The sequence below is a fragment of the Periplaneta americana genome, chromosome 12, assembly GCF_040183065.1.
Source record: "Periplaneta americana isolate PAMFEO1 chromosome 12, P.americana_PAMFEO1_priV1, whole genome shotgun sequence".
Taxonomy (NCBI): Eukaryota; Metazoa; Arthropoda; class Insecta; order Blattodea; family Blattidae; genus Periplaneta; species Periplaneta americana.
In genome coordinates, this window is record NC_091128.1 from 55,487,957 (window position 1) to 55,504,761 (window position 16,805).

A 16,805-nucleotide genomic window follows, 5' to 3' on the forward strand; every position below is an offset into this window, starting at 1 on the left:
TTACAGTATAATGGTCCTCAACCCTTCCCCCGTCATCTTTGTAAAAGTGGACCCGGGGAAATTCCAAGGCCGAGTACACAGTAACTACCTCTAGTGGGAAGAGGTGCGAAATCGGTCAGTGCCTACATCTAGTTGTTCCTCTAATAATGTAACTATCCCATTCTAAATGAATCTCCTCAAGTTAAGTATCTCGGAATCGACCAGTCGACTGATTTACCTCGCATTGGTGCAAGCTGCATTACAATATAGCATTATAGAATGGGGTTGTGCTGTAAGTATCTCCCTCATGCCAATGAAACTGCTACAGAAAATAATAATAAAAGTGTCTTAACAAGCCTGTTTATTATTCCTCAGAACTGTTGTATTCTGAATTTAAAGTATTTGACATCCATCAAATTTATAATAATGTCTTATTGAATTTCGTGCATAAAGGCCGAAATATATTTAATTTGTATTCATATAAGTAGGTATAAAAATAAAAAATCAGACAACATACAGTATGCTTGACAGAACCTAAGTGTTCCGCAACTGTAGCTTATAATCACAAGCAACTTCGGTCCAAGGCTCTGTAACAAGATAACAGTTAAATTCCTAAACACTCAATTTGCTAATGCACCTTACTTCAAAAAATCAATTAAAATATTTATTAGGGAGAAAATATAAAGTTTCAATTATTGTAATTTCTATGCTTTTCTTCTTCTCTTTTTACTTTTTATTCTATTAATTAATAAAATACTTGTCTTAAAATTTTGTAGAATGCCCACTGAGCACGAGTATGTACTCTTTCAGAGGCTGCTAGAGCGATTTTTTATAAAAAAATATGTATCTTTGTTCTAGCAATAAATTATTATTATTATTATTATTATTATTATTATTATTATTATTGTTATTATTTTTGTTATTATTTTATTATTATTATTATTATTATTATTATTATTATTATTATCATTAAATGGCTAAAAGCAAGTGATTGTTCCTTAAATCAATTTATGGTAGTTTAGCAATTATTTCTGGCGAGAAAAATTAGCTAAATAATAGCATTATCTTGTTAAAATAAAATTATTCATATTATTTAGTTCACAATTTTGAGTACAATATTTTAAAATACATGATTTCTCAGTTTTGACGCATTTATATTTCTCAAGAAGAGGGTGGAGAATATTTAATTTGTTTTCCTGCTGTGCAAATTGAAAAAAAAAACTCTTTATAATCATATATGCTTACAGTAATACCAAAGATTTCAGGATCACCGGAATTGAATTGTATTCATCGATACCTATGAAACTATCGATATTAATGTCGGTTTATATCTAAATTTATTTCGCGGCCATTATTATTAGATTACATTAAAAATTGGCAATCGTGATTGACAAAGAAAAATACGGGAGAGTTGGTCACCCTACTCAAAACTGTGCTGGCGTGATATACTGTAGTATATTGTCGGCACAGCATATCTTGAGGTACTAAGATGCAACTTCAACATTTTCCCCCCATTACGTGATCACCAGCTGAAATCTAGTGTTTTTGCAGAGCCCAGGTTCACTTCACTACTGGCAACACTTACTTCAACACTCACATGTTCTAGATATCATGATAGTTAGTCATTTTGTAGTTCTTATGTTGGTACACTTGGCATTATTATTCAGGCCTACCCGCTACTCCATTTAAAATTCACTAGATTTATTCAAACGTAATATTGTGCGTGTATTTTATATCGCGATTATAATATATATATAATATATTCCGGGAATTGCGAGTTGTACGTGAAGTTACTATTTCCATCACATCACATAATACAACTGGTGGAATTATTGCTATTATCAGAACTACCGGTATTGTATGTTTCTAGGTAAGTAGCAATTTTGGAGCATTATATTGCAATATTACAATAAATTAACATATTAGAATGTTGTGTTATATTAAGATTCACTGTTATTTAGTATGTATTAAGATATTATATTACATAGGCATACTTATATTCTAGAATAGTGAAATTTACAATTAGGCCTACAGATGATTCTGCTGAGGTAAGAGCATTATTTTAACTTTAAAACATTATCCATATAAAAATAAATTATATGATATAACAATTACATTTTTATCATAATATAATGTATTATCCAGAGAAGCTACATCAAAGAAGGCATGTTTCACTGGCTTATGAGAGATGTATATAGCGATAAACACGTGGTTTATTAGTTTGCTGTTATAAAAACTTCCAACTATCCATTAGAATGTACAGGTATCAAATGACTTCTATGTTGAAAGTATTTATAGCTCCAAACTAAAACCATGTGTTAAAATCTCACAGAAGTCAGTGGAACAAAGGAAAACAGTGTCTCCTATGGTGCAGTTATTTTGGAGAATTACGTAATATAATTTTACATAACCTTACAAATATTCAGTCTAATGAAAGTGAATAAAATCAAGATTGAAGTTTGGTTAAATGTAGTTCATATTTTAAAATGCAATAATCACTTTATTTTAAGGTTATAACATGTCCAGAAGGAAAGAGTCTGAAGAACTTATAGGCCTACATCAAGAAAGAAAATACTTTCGTTACAGAGCAGCTTACAATAAGCAGTGGTTAATATGTACAGACAATTGAAGGCTGAAGCAGAATATGAAGATATCTGTCAAACCAAAGCGGTTCTAATGGCAAGAATTGCAAATCCCTTGTAAGTAGGCCTACCTGTTTTTATAGATAATATTTGACGGGATCAGTACAGATCTTATTCCATAAGGATGCATCCATGATAGTGTGTTAAAAAATATTTACACATAATTTAACATACGAAGACTTTTCTGTAACCTAATCTAATGCAACTTCATGATAAACTAGTGCATGTGGTTGAGTTTACATGCAACTGAATTTTGAAAAATTTTAAGCTTACTTAGAAATACAAGTCCCAAATAAAGTAAAGTCCCATCACTGATAACCTTTCGTATGTATAAAAATATTCTTGTTAGAAATTAAGTAAAAAAAAAAAAAATACGTATTCAATAACGCAGAAGAATATTTTTGTTATTGTCCCAAGTACTTCAATGTATTACCATAATCTTTAAGGCTATAGGAATAATTAAAAAGGAGCATATTATATGTTTACTTGTTCCAGATATTGTTACACCACAGGCATGTATGTATAAAAAGCATTAAATTGGACTCTCACTTTGAGAGGGGAACAGAGATTAAGGGTGTTAGAGTGTAAGGTTCTTAGGAAAATATTTGGGACTAAGAGGGATGAAGTTACAGGAAAATGGAGAAAGTTACACAACGCACAACTGCAAGCATTATAGTCTTCACCTAACATTATTAAATCCAGACGTTTGATGTGGACAGGGTATGTAGCACGAATGAGTGAGTCCATAAATGCATATAGAGTTAGTTTGAAGACCTTTGGAGAGGCCGAGACGTAGATGGGAGGATAATATTTTGAGGGAGGTGGAATATGATGCTAGGGACTGGATTAATATTGTTCAGGATAGGGACGAATGGTGGGCTTATGTGAGGACAGCAAAAACCTCTGGGTTCCTTAAAAGCCATTTGTAGGTAAATACTGTAAATAAAATATATAATCTCCATACTTTTATCACAGCATTCATAGAATGCAGTAGAAATAATTATTACCAAATCTGAAAAGAAGCATATGCTGTCTACACCAGGGAAAAACAAGAAATATCCACAATCTATAACTGGCATCAGATAATTTTTTCAAGGAAGTCATTGCAAGATTTGTATATGATAGACCGAATCGAGATGAAGAAAATTAAGGCAGTAACATTTTTTCTTTTTTTTTTTTAATTTTTAATAAGTTAAAAGACTGTAGACTTTACTCTTATAATTACTTCTTATTTACCACTGTCGGTACTATTTTCATTCCTGTTCAGGAAAAAGAGTAACAGCCATGCTGGTACTGGGCCATGTAACAGGAAACTATGATTACATACTTCATTTGAAGGATCACGTTCGTCATTAAGGACAGTTTTGAAGGAAATGTAGTTTAAATTGAAAAAAGAGGGCAATCTCACATTAGTAAGAGAAAGTAAAAATATTAATTTTAAGAGAATATGTGAGAAATATGAAAAGTGAGGGTCCAAAGTTTGTTGTTTTTCTGGATGAAACGTGGATTTTTATGAATGGCAGGCTTTATTACAATATTTTAAGATAGTAAAGGGAATAAATGTTGTAACATTATTAATTCCATGTATATTTCATAGACTGCAACACATTCATGGAGCAAACCAGTATCGTTGGTGGTAAGGTTCAAGGAGTTATGCATCGACCTGCTGTGGAAGGAAGACTGGTCATTGTACAAGCTGGAACCTGGTAATATAACTACAATACTATTAAACTATATATAGTGTAGTAACTTTTATTATGTGTTCTATCTAGAATCTAAATATCTTGTCTCTTTTATAGATGCAGATTTAACTTTTTGCATCCAATTTGAAGACTGGCCAAGATTACTATGGTGCCATGAATACAATCCAGAAGTGGGTGTAAAGGTAGCTTATTGTTGGGTTGAGAAATTTAGGTCCTTCGATTATTGTTATGGATAATGCTTTCTACCACAATAAAATTGCAGAATACAAACCCACAACGAAAGGAGACGAGATCAGTTAATGGTAAATATAATTTCTGTAGAATCTGAGTAATGAACTGTGATGTTAAATTGCATTATTTATGTTTAAATGTGAATTTTGTAGACATGACTGAGACTGGGGTTACCATTGCCAGACAATGCAAACAGGAATAAACGATACTTGGAAAGGTGATTCTCTAAATGTAAGTAATTCATAAGTAATTTCCCCCCAATGGTGGTTAATTGTTTGTCATTCAGCCATATGAAGCGAGTTGTGTAGACCAATTTATCAACACAATCATTGCCCAAGGTGTGTCATAGGAGGCTGGTTTTCGATACACCAACCTCTCCACCATCCAGGCCATGAGGGTTACCATTTTGCACGACATACAGCAGGACAGGTGCATCAGAGGCCACCACTAATTTAAGAAAAGTGAAAATATCTCTGATGATCAGACACCTCATATCAAAACCCACTATTTTTTTAACAAAATATGATATGTCTACGGATAGATTACTGTACATTCAAATACAAGGAAGCTAGACGATCTCATCATTGATAAATTCAAGTTGTGTTTTTTTTCTGTTGCTTAGGACTTAACGATAGAGTTTCCCTTCCAGGGATTAGCTATCGTGATGTTCCAAGAAGCCAGTGAGGCTTATTTCGTTGGTCTCTCAGATACACCAACCTCTCCGACATCCATGCCATGAGGGTTAGCATTTTGCACAATGACTTCCAGCTAGACAGGCATATCAGAGGCCACCATTAATTCAGAGGAAAGTGAAAGTGTCTGATAATATGATGTCTTATATCAGTACCACTATTTTTTTCACGAAATATGATATAGTTAGATTTGTGTACCTTCAAAAGCAAAGGATTCTGTGAGGGTGGTATTTTGCTACAAAACTTGCCAGATCCTTGAGCTAGATTGCACTGAAAGTTTGGCTTATTTTCAACATTTCTGTTTCAAAGCCTGATGTCATATTTTAGATACCGGTACAATGTTGTTTATGCAGTATTAATTTTCATTCTGTGTATAACATAATATATTTTTTATTTTAGTTTTAATTCCCCCCCCCTTTTCTACTGATATTTACATGATTAATTGTCCAGTCCAGTATTGTCACCATAATGTCCACTATAATTCTACTAAAAATTAATTCAGTTATTGTTAAATGGGGCTATGTGTAATTACTTTCTTATATTAAACATGCACAGATCCTCTTTCAACATTGACAATTTCTGTGTTAAATCAAATTCTGTCTTTCTTTTAGTCTCAAAGGATCCCATGATGCCACCAAACATTATCAAGAGGTTGGTTAAGGAAGAGGACGTCTGGAAATTTGGTAATATAATGACTAATTTAAGAATTATGGCTGATGCAAATGCTGGAGCAAACATAATATGTCTATCCAAAACCATAGTTATTTTCTTTTTATATCACTTTGTATTTTTCAGAAAAATAAAGTAAGTGTGCTGTTACACAGAAAATAATACAGTTGATTGTTCATTGTGTATTTTTGTTGTTGCCTAACTGTGCTTTATGTTAAATTTGTATAATGAAGATATAAAATAAAGTTATTTGCAATCTGTCCTTTGTCGAAGTATTCCCTTAGTCCTGAGGCAAAAGTCGGGATATTAGAATTGTGTAATGCTGAGTCAATACATCAACTTGTCAGCATTCCATAATGTTATACAACAATATTATATATATATATATATATATATATATATATATATATATATATAATTACATCACCCTTCTCCATTAATCCTGAAATAATAAAAATACTTAAGTTGTCCTTTCATTTGGTTGAAACAAATCCTTATTATACAAAATTAAAGTTTTTTTTTTTTTTTTTTTTTTTTTTTTTTATAGAGATTGGTCGTGAAAAGTAAGTATGATTTTTAAATTTTCATTAGGCCTACTTGGTTAGTTAAAAATAAAATTTCACTTTTCTCATTGTACTTTTTAATTATATTTATAAATGCGTCTCTATATCTATTAAAGAGGAATATGTGCAGCAAAAGAAATGGAAAATAATAGTGATGAATGTAATGTAGTTTTAAGAATAATTTTTTTAAGACATGACCATTTAAATTGTTCTTCAAATTTTATTTACGGCACATAATACCATCTTTCGTGGCATAAATTGTTTTACTTTTTTTTACAGAGTTTGTTTTATTCTGATCCACAATTTTTAAATGCTCTCCACTGACAATTTGTTCAATTTATTGAAAAGAATTAATATTAGTGCTTTACGTTCAAAGTTGGTAAGACTGAAGTACGGCCATCTTGGATTTCTTAGTACGTCACTATATGTTGTGCCGAGTATACAACGAGTTAGATACTATAGAGAGGCTAAAGACCTCTGATAAGCGCTCCCTGCGGAGGCCAACAGTACTATGGATCGTTCCCTAAAAAACATGGCGTCTATAGTACCGCCAGCCTCCGCAAGGAGTGCTTATCAAAGGCACACTGTAACGAGTTGGTACATGTATTATATTTTTCAGATACATCAATATTTAATTTAAACATTTCGCTATAGGTTTTGTAAAAAGCTGATTTATAAATGAAAAAGTAATAATTAAGACTTTAAAATTTCCAAAAATGTCTCATTCCCTCGGATTTAAATGAAATGTACCGTAAATCATAATATTCGTTGCTGGATAATTAAACCCTCTCAATACAGGTACCATTGCCGCAGAGAATTATAAGATAAGACAGACAGCATAGGCGAAATATCTGTATTAATAAGTTTGTACCATGAAGAGTTTAGTATTTATTGTGTTTATAGGGCCTACTCCAACTTTCTTTTTATTAATGCGTTAGGGCTCTTTTTGTTATCAAAGAGGAAAGATAGCACTTGCATCACACACAATTTGTCATTATTGTTCAAAATAATGTAGGAACAGTTTTATTCTGCAAAAGTCTCTGCTTAGTTGCGAGACACGTATGAGATCAATGCTTGTTTCAAATTATATTAGACTACACGATGTCTCCATCACGCGACAATATTTGTTTCAAACTATATTAGACTACATGATGTCTCCATCACGCGAAAAGAAGTGTACCTAGCTGTGGCTCCTGTTGTTTCTGATAACAATGTTAATCGTAAGTATCTTATCGTTTCAATAAATGTGGTGAGATATGATCGTGAGTAACTTTCTATTAGTGTCATTCTTTAATTATTATGTTGCATGCTAAGAGATTATTTGTAGTTTTAATAATTTCAGTTTTCAAAAGTTCTCTGTGTTAATTCCAATTTCAAATGAATTTTTCTCAATAACTTAATTACTGGATATTTTTTTTAATTTTCGCCACTACCTTTACTATATTTTACTCCTATTAGTTACATACGTCGTCTCTCTTGAAATCACCTGGTGAGCACTGAATTACATGATTTCATATTAGGTTAGACTAGCTGTAAGGTAATTAAATTTGTGACGAAGTCAAAAAATTATTTATTTTTCTTCTGCCGATTAAATTCATCCGTCTTTAGGTGCTTTGCTTTGGTTGCATCGAGTATAGCTTGTCATTTAATATCTGGGCTATATTTAGTGAAACTAATAAAACATAGGCCTACAGCTGTTATAAAACGTAAAGTTTAGTGTGTATTTTACTTTTTACTTATTAACATAGTCTTAATATGTAACTCAATTCACAATAATACTAACTTCATCACAGTCATTTCCTACAACATCCGAGCCACGCCCCTTTATTTTGACTAACCGAAACATGGCGGACCAATGTTCAATTTTCTTCAACTTTCTGAGATCTTTGTCCTCTCTATAGTATCTAACTCGTTTCTAACTCGTTGCGAGTATAGTAGAGTGCGTACGGATGACTTCAGCCTGAGGAGGTTGTAGTACGCTTTAGAGGTGGGAGGGGAGTGGACTGCACTGCAGAGGAATATCATCGAAAACAGCTGAATAGAGGACACCACACAGCTGACTAGAGTCATGAATCTACAAGCGCGCGACTGTTCGGACTTACAACAGTATTCCTTCCGTAAGAGTGGAAGATTGTAAAACCAGACTTCTAGCCCTTCTCCGAAACAGAAGGAAAAAAGTAGACATATATTATTGATGCAGTTTCTCACCATCAAATTAAATTAATGATTATCTAATCTAAGTCAAGCAATGACTGGGTTAAGATTATTTTCATTTCAGATTTTCACGAGACTGAAATATGAATTTCTTAGGAAAAGCGTACCTCTTCCCTGCTAGATCCTTGTAGTACGGAAGTTCTACAGGGACATCATTTTATTTTTACTAACATTTTTAATATTAACCTGTCTATACCTTTAGAGAACCGGAAACACCGCTTGCTCCCCCCTCCAAGACTGGAGTTCGATGATACTGGCGTAAAACACAAATCATTCGACTAGGTATAAGAAGGAAGAAAAGTAGTTCATCCATTTACGTAAACTAGGAAATATCGCGATTTTGAGTTTGATAATTTTCATTAGGTTTTTCTTTAATCAAAGTACAGTACTGTATTAAGAATAAGTGTTTTTACTCACGAAGTGAGTTATCCATGCGAACGTATTCATTATGCAGTGTATATTATACTGTCTACAGTACATTAGCGTACAATATAGAGAAAGAAGTTAAATTGAAAAATAATCATAATATGAATATTTAAACACAATTTTGAAAATGGTGGCCGTTCATTTCGATACAGGCTTCAGTTCTTTTGTGCATATTATCGCACTATAGACTATTGCATCTAATTCCAATTGCCAGTTTCGTCCTTCGTACTAGTAACTCATATTGAAATAATTCTGTACCTACTCTACGTACTGTGAATTCAATCTTCACTTCTGCCCGACCCGAAAATATAAAATTACTCAGACATGCTAGCTACTGTCCGTCCAAGTGGTTATGCCGCAGGATTGTAGAAAGGGAGGAAATCACGTGACAGTTAATTACTTAACGAGGCCCTTTTATTTAAGTTAAATTAAACAGCTGTATAATATTACGTAAATGTCCAATTCCTAAGAGAAATTAATGTTTTCAGAAAAGAGCTAAGACAGCCCAGCTTTTACAGAGGGGCGAGCAGAAGCAGGTGGGGGAAATCGGGATGCGACGTAGGCAAATGGACAGTACCTGTGCGAAAATATGATTCAATATTGAAAGCTCTTTCGTCACTGGAAAACGCGAACATATTTCTGGAACGTACTATACTCAGTAACTCAGTACTGCTTACTATCTGCGGTCTTGGTTCTGTGGTGTTGGAACTTCCTTAGTAGAAGGGGTGGGAGTGAAGTACATTAAAAAACTCAGGTACAATAAAAATTGAAGTAAAAATAAAATGATGTCCCTGTACAATCTACATGATGCAGCATTAGAAAACTGCTATGTACATGGGTGGGCAACTCGTGCTCTCAAAGTGTCAACACAATCTCTGTGCAGGTAGAACGGACTCTCTACTGTACTGTCTGTGTGCGGTTTTTTCAAGACACAAGTTCGATCGCGTCTGCAGTAAGTGGCGGCTTGTTTTAAGTGAAAAACAATATAATTCCCAGATCATTTCCCTTTGGTTACGAGTAAAAAAGAGAATTTTTTTTATTAAGAAGAGAGGTAAAGCTTGTATTGTGTTCTATTACATTTTCTTACGCATGACATTTTATGTTACAAAAAACAGTGAAGGTTTTAGTAAAGAAATACTGTCTGCATCTGCTTTAGAACAGCTAAAGGTAAAAATGAGATATCAACAAGGTGAGACTGATATCAAATATCATTAGCAATTTCTGCGTGCGAGTTACAGAATTGCACGACATATAATCGACTAGCTAAGAACATTTATGGATAAATTTGAAATGTGGTAGTATCATGTAAAACATAGACAACTTCACTTTCTTTGACTATAAACTATCTTGAAGAGTAAATCATATCAAATATAAGACCCTACTTCAAGACTTACAGCAGAATTCACTGATAAGTTTGGAGAAACAGTGACAATTGACAAGGAATCGAAATTTTTCTGAAATCTTTTTGGCTTATGCCGATAGAAAGTCCTGAAAATTTATAGCTTGAATTAATAAATCTACAGAACAGCACGCCACTCAGATTCCAGCAAAATTAGGAATCGAATTGTTTGTAATGTTACCTAAGTCAGAATTTCCAAATATACTCTTTGCTTCCATATATACTGTATGTGCTTGAGGCAGAGTTTGATACAAGAAAGAAGGGTAAAAGCTCTCAAAGTAAAGAAAGAGGTCAGAAGTAAGCTTATTTCATCTGCCGTGACATGTAAAAAATACTTCCTTGAATTTGTTATTGTTTGCGAATACAGACTATTACCTTTCTGAGAACAGAGGAATACTCTTTAATGTATAAAGACTTGTAAATTCTAGCGTTCTACGTTTCAAATAAGACATATAATAAGAAATATTAACAAATAGTGTAATAATAAATAAGTGTTGCAGCTATATTTGTTGTATCTTGAAAAGGTTGTATTCAGTTTGTGTTTCCAGTACTAAACTAATTTACAAAGCTAGAAAATAATATAATTTTGTTGTGTGTGTTCAGGTACAGTCTGTCTAAAATTACTATAATTATTGTACCAGCGTCATTCTGAAATTCGAATCATGGAATAGATGTCACGATCACCTGCATGAGCCGCCAGAGCGCACCGTGGCTTTTGCAGCGAAACTACAAACAACTTGTAACTGCTTCGGCTGGCTCCGTCTGTCTTTCTCTCTTACAAGGTTTTTTTTAGCACTTTGGGAGCACGAGTTGCCCATCCATGACTATGTACTTATTCGTTACGTTGCCATGACAACGCAGATGATCTGTAATCGTCAGTATGAAAATATCAACCGCTCCTGCTTATCTTATCGATTATGTCGTCGGAAAATTAACAGTTGTGATTGTGAATCTGCTATACAAATCCTGTCTTATTACATATACAGAAAGTACAGAGCTGAATATCGTGAAATCATTTTATTTAATTTGTATGTAACAAAATTAACATGACATCCAGTAAGCCCTATGTTACCTAAACTATAATCGTAAGTTTGAACTGCCACACTTGAAAACTAGCCCATTCTCGCTCTGTCTCAAGATTCATCCTAAGTCGCGAGCTTTTTGTTTTAGAAATTAGAATGTGATTGAAAGATTTTACATTCAAAATTGATTGTAGAACTCATTGAGCGATTAATCTGCACCCTAAATAGTATCTACTACCGTAGAGATAACATAAAATCTTGCCTAACATTTCAGTTAACTTGGATAATAAGTTGAGTGTTACATTTAATTCCTTTTAGAGTACTCCATGCACGTCGTACAACGAAAAGATATTGTGATCGTGAAAAATATTGACTATATCATTTTCTCTGAGATACAGAGTAAAGTATTCTGTACAGAAACATAGTTTTCTTTATATTTATTATTTTTGAGGACCTCGCTATCCTCTTATTGAATATTGTGTATTGCATAACTTTATGTAGCCATCACGTAAATGCAGGGACATCATTTTACTTTTACTAACAGTTTTAATATTAACCTGGTTATACCTTTGGATTAATGGTTGAGAACCGGAAACACTGTTTGCAACCCCTTCCACCACTGGAGTTCGACGATACTGCGTAAAATACAAACAAATCACTTTACTAGGTATAGGAGGGAAGAAAAGTAGTTCATCCATTTATGCAAACCAGGAAATGTCGCGATTTTGAGTTTGATAATTTTCATTAGATTTTTGTTTAATCAAAATACAGTACTGTATTAAGAATAGGCCTAAGTGTTTTTACTCACGAACTGAGTTATCCATGCGAACGTATTCATTATGCGGTGAATATTATACTATCTACAGCACATTAGCGTACAATACAGAGAATGAAGTTAAATTGAAAAATAATCAAAATATGGATATTTAAACATATTTTTGAAAATGGTGACCGTTCATTTCGATACAGGCTTCAGTTCTTTTGTACATATTATCGCACTATAGACTATTGCATCTAATTCCAATTATCAGTTTCGTCCTTCGTACTAGAAACTCATGTGAAATAATTCTGTACCTACTCTATAAAAGATTACCTTACGTACTGTAAATTCAATCTTCACTTCTGCCCGACCCGCACAAATAAAATTACTCAGACATGCTATCTACTGTCCCTCCAAGTGGTTATGTCGCAGGATCGTAGAAAAGGGGGAAATCACGTGAAAGTCAATTACTTAATGTGGCCCTTTTATTTAAGTTATTTCAAACAGTTGTAGACGTCCAATTCCTAACAGAAATTAATGTTTTCAGAAAAGAGCTAAGACAGCGCAGCCAATAGCCTTTACAGAGGGACGAGCAGATGCAGGTGGGGGAAATCGGGATGCGACGTAGGCAAACGGACGACAGTACCTGTGCGAAATTATGATTCAATATTGAAAGCTCTTTCGTCACTGGAAAACGAGAACATATTTCTGGAACGTACTATACTCACTAACTCAGTACTGGTTATTATATGCGGTCTTGGTTCTATGTGGAGGATAGTTGGAACTTCACTAGTAGAAGGGGTGGGAATGAAGTACATTAAAAAACTCAGATACAATAAAAATTAAAGTAAAAATAAAATGATGTCCCTGTATTATTAACGGAGAAAAATTCGTTCCGGCACTGGGAATCGAGCGTCATGTCGTCTGTCTATTCAATTCCTAACTTTAAAGTAGCCTATAACAAAAAACTTGTAATGTTCAATATTTGTGAGACAATTCATTAACAAAAATAAACAAATCGGAATATGTATGATATGAACTTTCTTGTGTTAAATTTTAACGTACCTTGTTTCGACCTATTTTCGGTCATCTTCAGAACTGGTCGTTGTTGATCTTGGCGCCTCTTGTTTCCTGTGTGGGTGCGTTCGTAGTGTAGAGTCAAAGAATGTATGTGTTTTGAAATTGAAGTGTGTGTTGAGAATATCGTTGGGGTCTGTTTTCGTTTGTCGTATATATTTCATATTGTTTTCTAGTGTGTTGAGTTTCTGGCTTTTTGGTTGGATGTACAGTATTTCCATGTCTGTGTTGATGTATCTGTAGGTGTGGTTGTCATTTGTGATGTGTTCTGCATATGCGGAGGTGTTTTGTAATTTTGTTATGGCTGTGATGTGTTCTTTGTAACGTGTTTGAAATGATCTGCCTGTCTATCCTATGTAGAAGTTGTTGTAGGTGTTACGTTTGAGTTTGCATACGCCTGTGTGGTTGTATTTGTTTGTTTGTGTTGTTTGTGTGTTGAGATGTTTTTGTAGAGTGTTATTTGTTCTGTATGCGATGTTGTAGTTTAATTTCTTGAATGAGGTTGCAATTTTATGTGTGTTTTTGTTTTCGTGTGTTAGTGTGATGTATTTTTTGTGTTCTTGTGTTTGTGTTGTATTCTTCCGTTTTTCGTGGTTTTGTTTTGTCTTACGTATTGTGTTGTCTATTATGTTGGGGGTTGTATCCGTTTTTTTGTGCTATGTATTTGATTGTGTTTAGTTCTTCGTTGTAATCCTGTACGTTAAAATTTAACACAAGAAAGTTCATATCATACATGTTCCGAAGTGATGCAGTGTTAAAAGTTGTGTAATCAAGATGTATAATAAACAAATATTGTGACTATTTTATCTACGTAGACATTAATAAGCCCGACACTCTTGTGTGCCGGTGAGAGCCGCATAATATTACTCCGCGACCTTAACGTAATTCATGCTAACCAATACTTTTGCACTTACCATTACGACGGCTGTACCCAGCTCACAGGAGGACGGTCGAGTGCGTTCTGCCTGAGATAAAGTGCGAGTCACGACATCTCGTTATTAGTTACTCAGTTATTTCGTACAAAAAAAGTAAGATGATTCGTCATATTTTAGACATGCAACTGGGACAGGAGTTTCGCGCTGTCGACGTCACTTTTCCAGGAAATCTCCAAACCAGTGAATAAGATAAACTTTCACATTGTAAAAATTCACAAATACATCATAACATCTAGGTACTAGGAGCGGAAAAACGTATCGGCGAACTTCGGAACTACAATGTATGACGTCACTCTCCTTCAGAGTAGCCTATCTTCACTTCAAATTAATACTCGGGCACTTCAACATGTCCAAGTCAGGCAAGGTAATGCGTAGTGAAGTAAGGCAAATCTGTTGTAATCGTATAATGTTGTTGCAGTGTTGAATTCAGACTTTTTCCCCCGGGATGGGGCAGGTGGGACCGGCAGCAAAAGGAACGATAATTCAGATCTTAAGAACACCACAGAGGCAGACCACGTAGAAAATTTGAGCCAATTAAAGAAATAGAGCTTTCATTCGCTTATATTTGTTTTAAATAATACGCTTCTAAACGATAATATGGACATTAACTTAAAAATGTTGATATTGTTATGTAAATCATGGTGAAAATGAACTATCTTTCTGTGACTATTACACTTTTACTACGTCATACTACTTTTGACCAATAAAACGGTACGAAAAGACGTCTTTCAACCAATCATGGCTGCTTATCGCACAATTTTATCGCGTCCCTAGCGTTTGTTTAATTTTATCGCGTTCCTAGCATTTGTTTATTTTTATCACTACCCTAGCATTTGTTTCTTTGTTTGCCAACATTTCAAACTGCATTGGTCTGGACGTAAAAAAAAAAAAAAAAAAAAAAAAAAACAGAAAATTACAAACCACTCCAGTCGATACACAGCACTTCCAAATATGGCTTGCATTGGCATTCAAGAACAAGAATTAATAAAGATCACTGGTCATAGCTACGCATCTTCCCTGAAATCCTATTTACAAATAAATGAAGAGCTCCATTCGGAAATCCTGAATAAGTTGAGGAATACACCATGTAGCCTACATCAACGAGTTCCACTTCTTTTACGCACATGTCTAATGTAACATCAAATGAACCACCAACCACTAAAACATTCAAATTTGAAAATTGTACTTTCAATAATTGTTCCTTTTAAAACTATTAATGTTTATTTTTTATTTCAACATCGTTAATTAAAACTTTTCTTGTTTATTTCATCGTCCCTAATTAAAACTTTTCTAACACTTGTTTGCATTATTTAGGTTATGTTATAGCTTCTGCTATATGATATAATGAATCGTCACGTATCAGAGATTGTTTAATACTAAGATTTATTGAAAATCATCTGTTAAGTGACGTTGATTACTGGGATCCGGATAATTGAAGTGGAATGCAACTTTTTAATAAATATGAAACTGAATCAACAAAGCCTTCTTGACTAGTAACCGTCCACAGAGTTCAATGAAGATTCCATAGTTGGCACAACTGATAACAAGAAAACAGCTAAAGATAACACACTACTGCCATCTAGCGTAATATTTGTAATTTAGAGATGGTATAATAATACATTTGAAGGCAGTTGTGTTGTCGTAAGTCAACTAATATTTTATTGTATTGGAGTACTTCATTACTTCTAATCTCCATATACTTTCTTCTAATCGTGTAATAGTCAATTAAATCCCACTCGAGTTTTGATTTTCTCTAGATAAATCAAAACCTCCAGTGAGATTACTGTTGATAAATTGTCACATAAAGCCGGCCTAAGTATCCTTTTTATACAAACCGTCTAAATTCAGTACAGGTAATAATTACTCACCGAATAAATAACAGTAGAACCTCTATTATCCGTGGTAATGATGGGGGTGGACTGAACGATTAATCGAAAAAATCAGATAATCCGTACCATAAAATATTTTCGTAAATGAAGTGAATAATTCTTGAAGTTTCCTAATTTCCTCCGTAGTCTTGTGTTTAACACGCTAGGTAGTGGATCAGAAGTTCACTAATTTAAGTTCGATTGTCAAGGACGTGTTTTTAAGGGGCAAGGAAACTCCTTGTAATGGCTATAAGTAGAAAAATAGGAATAGTAGAAGTCTTACGTAGATTTACATACTCTATACACTTTATCCTTAATTTTTATTAAATCGCGCATAGTTGTAACATCAATCTCGTATTCTGATGCGAGACGAGCCACAGTTTCTCTTTCCCCAAATCACTCAATTATTTGCATTTTTCGATACTTACCACAAAAGTTTTCTTTTGGCACTCGTGGAATACATTTTATATAGAAGTTGAACAGTACGACAACTCGAACAATACCAAACTGGAAGTGTAAAGCCTTGTAATAACACTCTCTAGAAAAAAAATACGTACTAATATAACGTAGAGTAGTACTTAATATGTTTCTGTAGAAATAAAAAGAGTGAGCGAAAGATAGTCGC

General features: G+C 33.7%; 1 protein-coding gene and 1 long non-coding RNA gene across 5 annotated transcripts in view; one reads left to right on the forward strand and one right to left on the reverse strand.

Annotated features, from left to right (window-relative positions):
- The window catches only part of LOC138710453 (UDP-glycosyltransferase UGT5-like), a 54,355-nt gene extending 39,792 nt beyond the window's left edge, over positions 1–14,563 (reverse strand). For both annotated transcript variants that reach the window (XM_069841350.1, XM_069841351.1), the window contains exon 1: positions 14,292–14,563. In XM_069841350.1, coding sequence (XP_069697451.1) covers positions 14,292–14,294 — 3 coding nt within the window. In that variant the 5' untranslated portion in view covers positions 14,295–14,563. The remainder of the gene's footprint in view (positions 1–14,291) is intronic.
- Positions 1,502–6,178, forward strand: LOC138710452 (uncharacterized). Of its 3 annotated transcripts, none has more exons than XR_011335244.1 (6): positions 1,502–1,849; positions 2,490–2,678; positions 4,219–4,327; positions 4,421–4,626; positions 4,708–4,786; positions 5,859–6,178. It is a non-coding gene; the product is annotated as an uncharacterized lncRNA (long non-coding RNA). The 3 variants fall into 3 exon arrangements; XR_011335245.1 differs by lacking the exon at positions 1,502–1,849 and adding an exon at positions 1,899–2,027; XR_011335243.1 differs by lacking the exon at positions 1,502–1,849 and having other exon boundaries at positions 2,117–2,678.
- Positions 14,564–16,805: the final 2,242 nt, after the last annotated feature.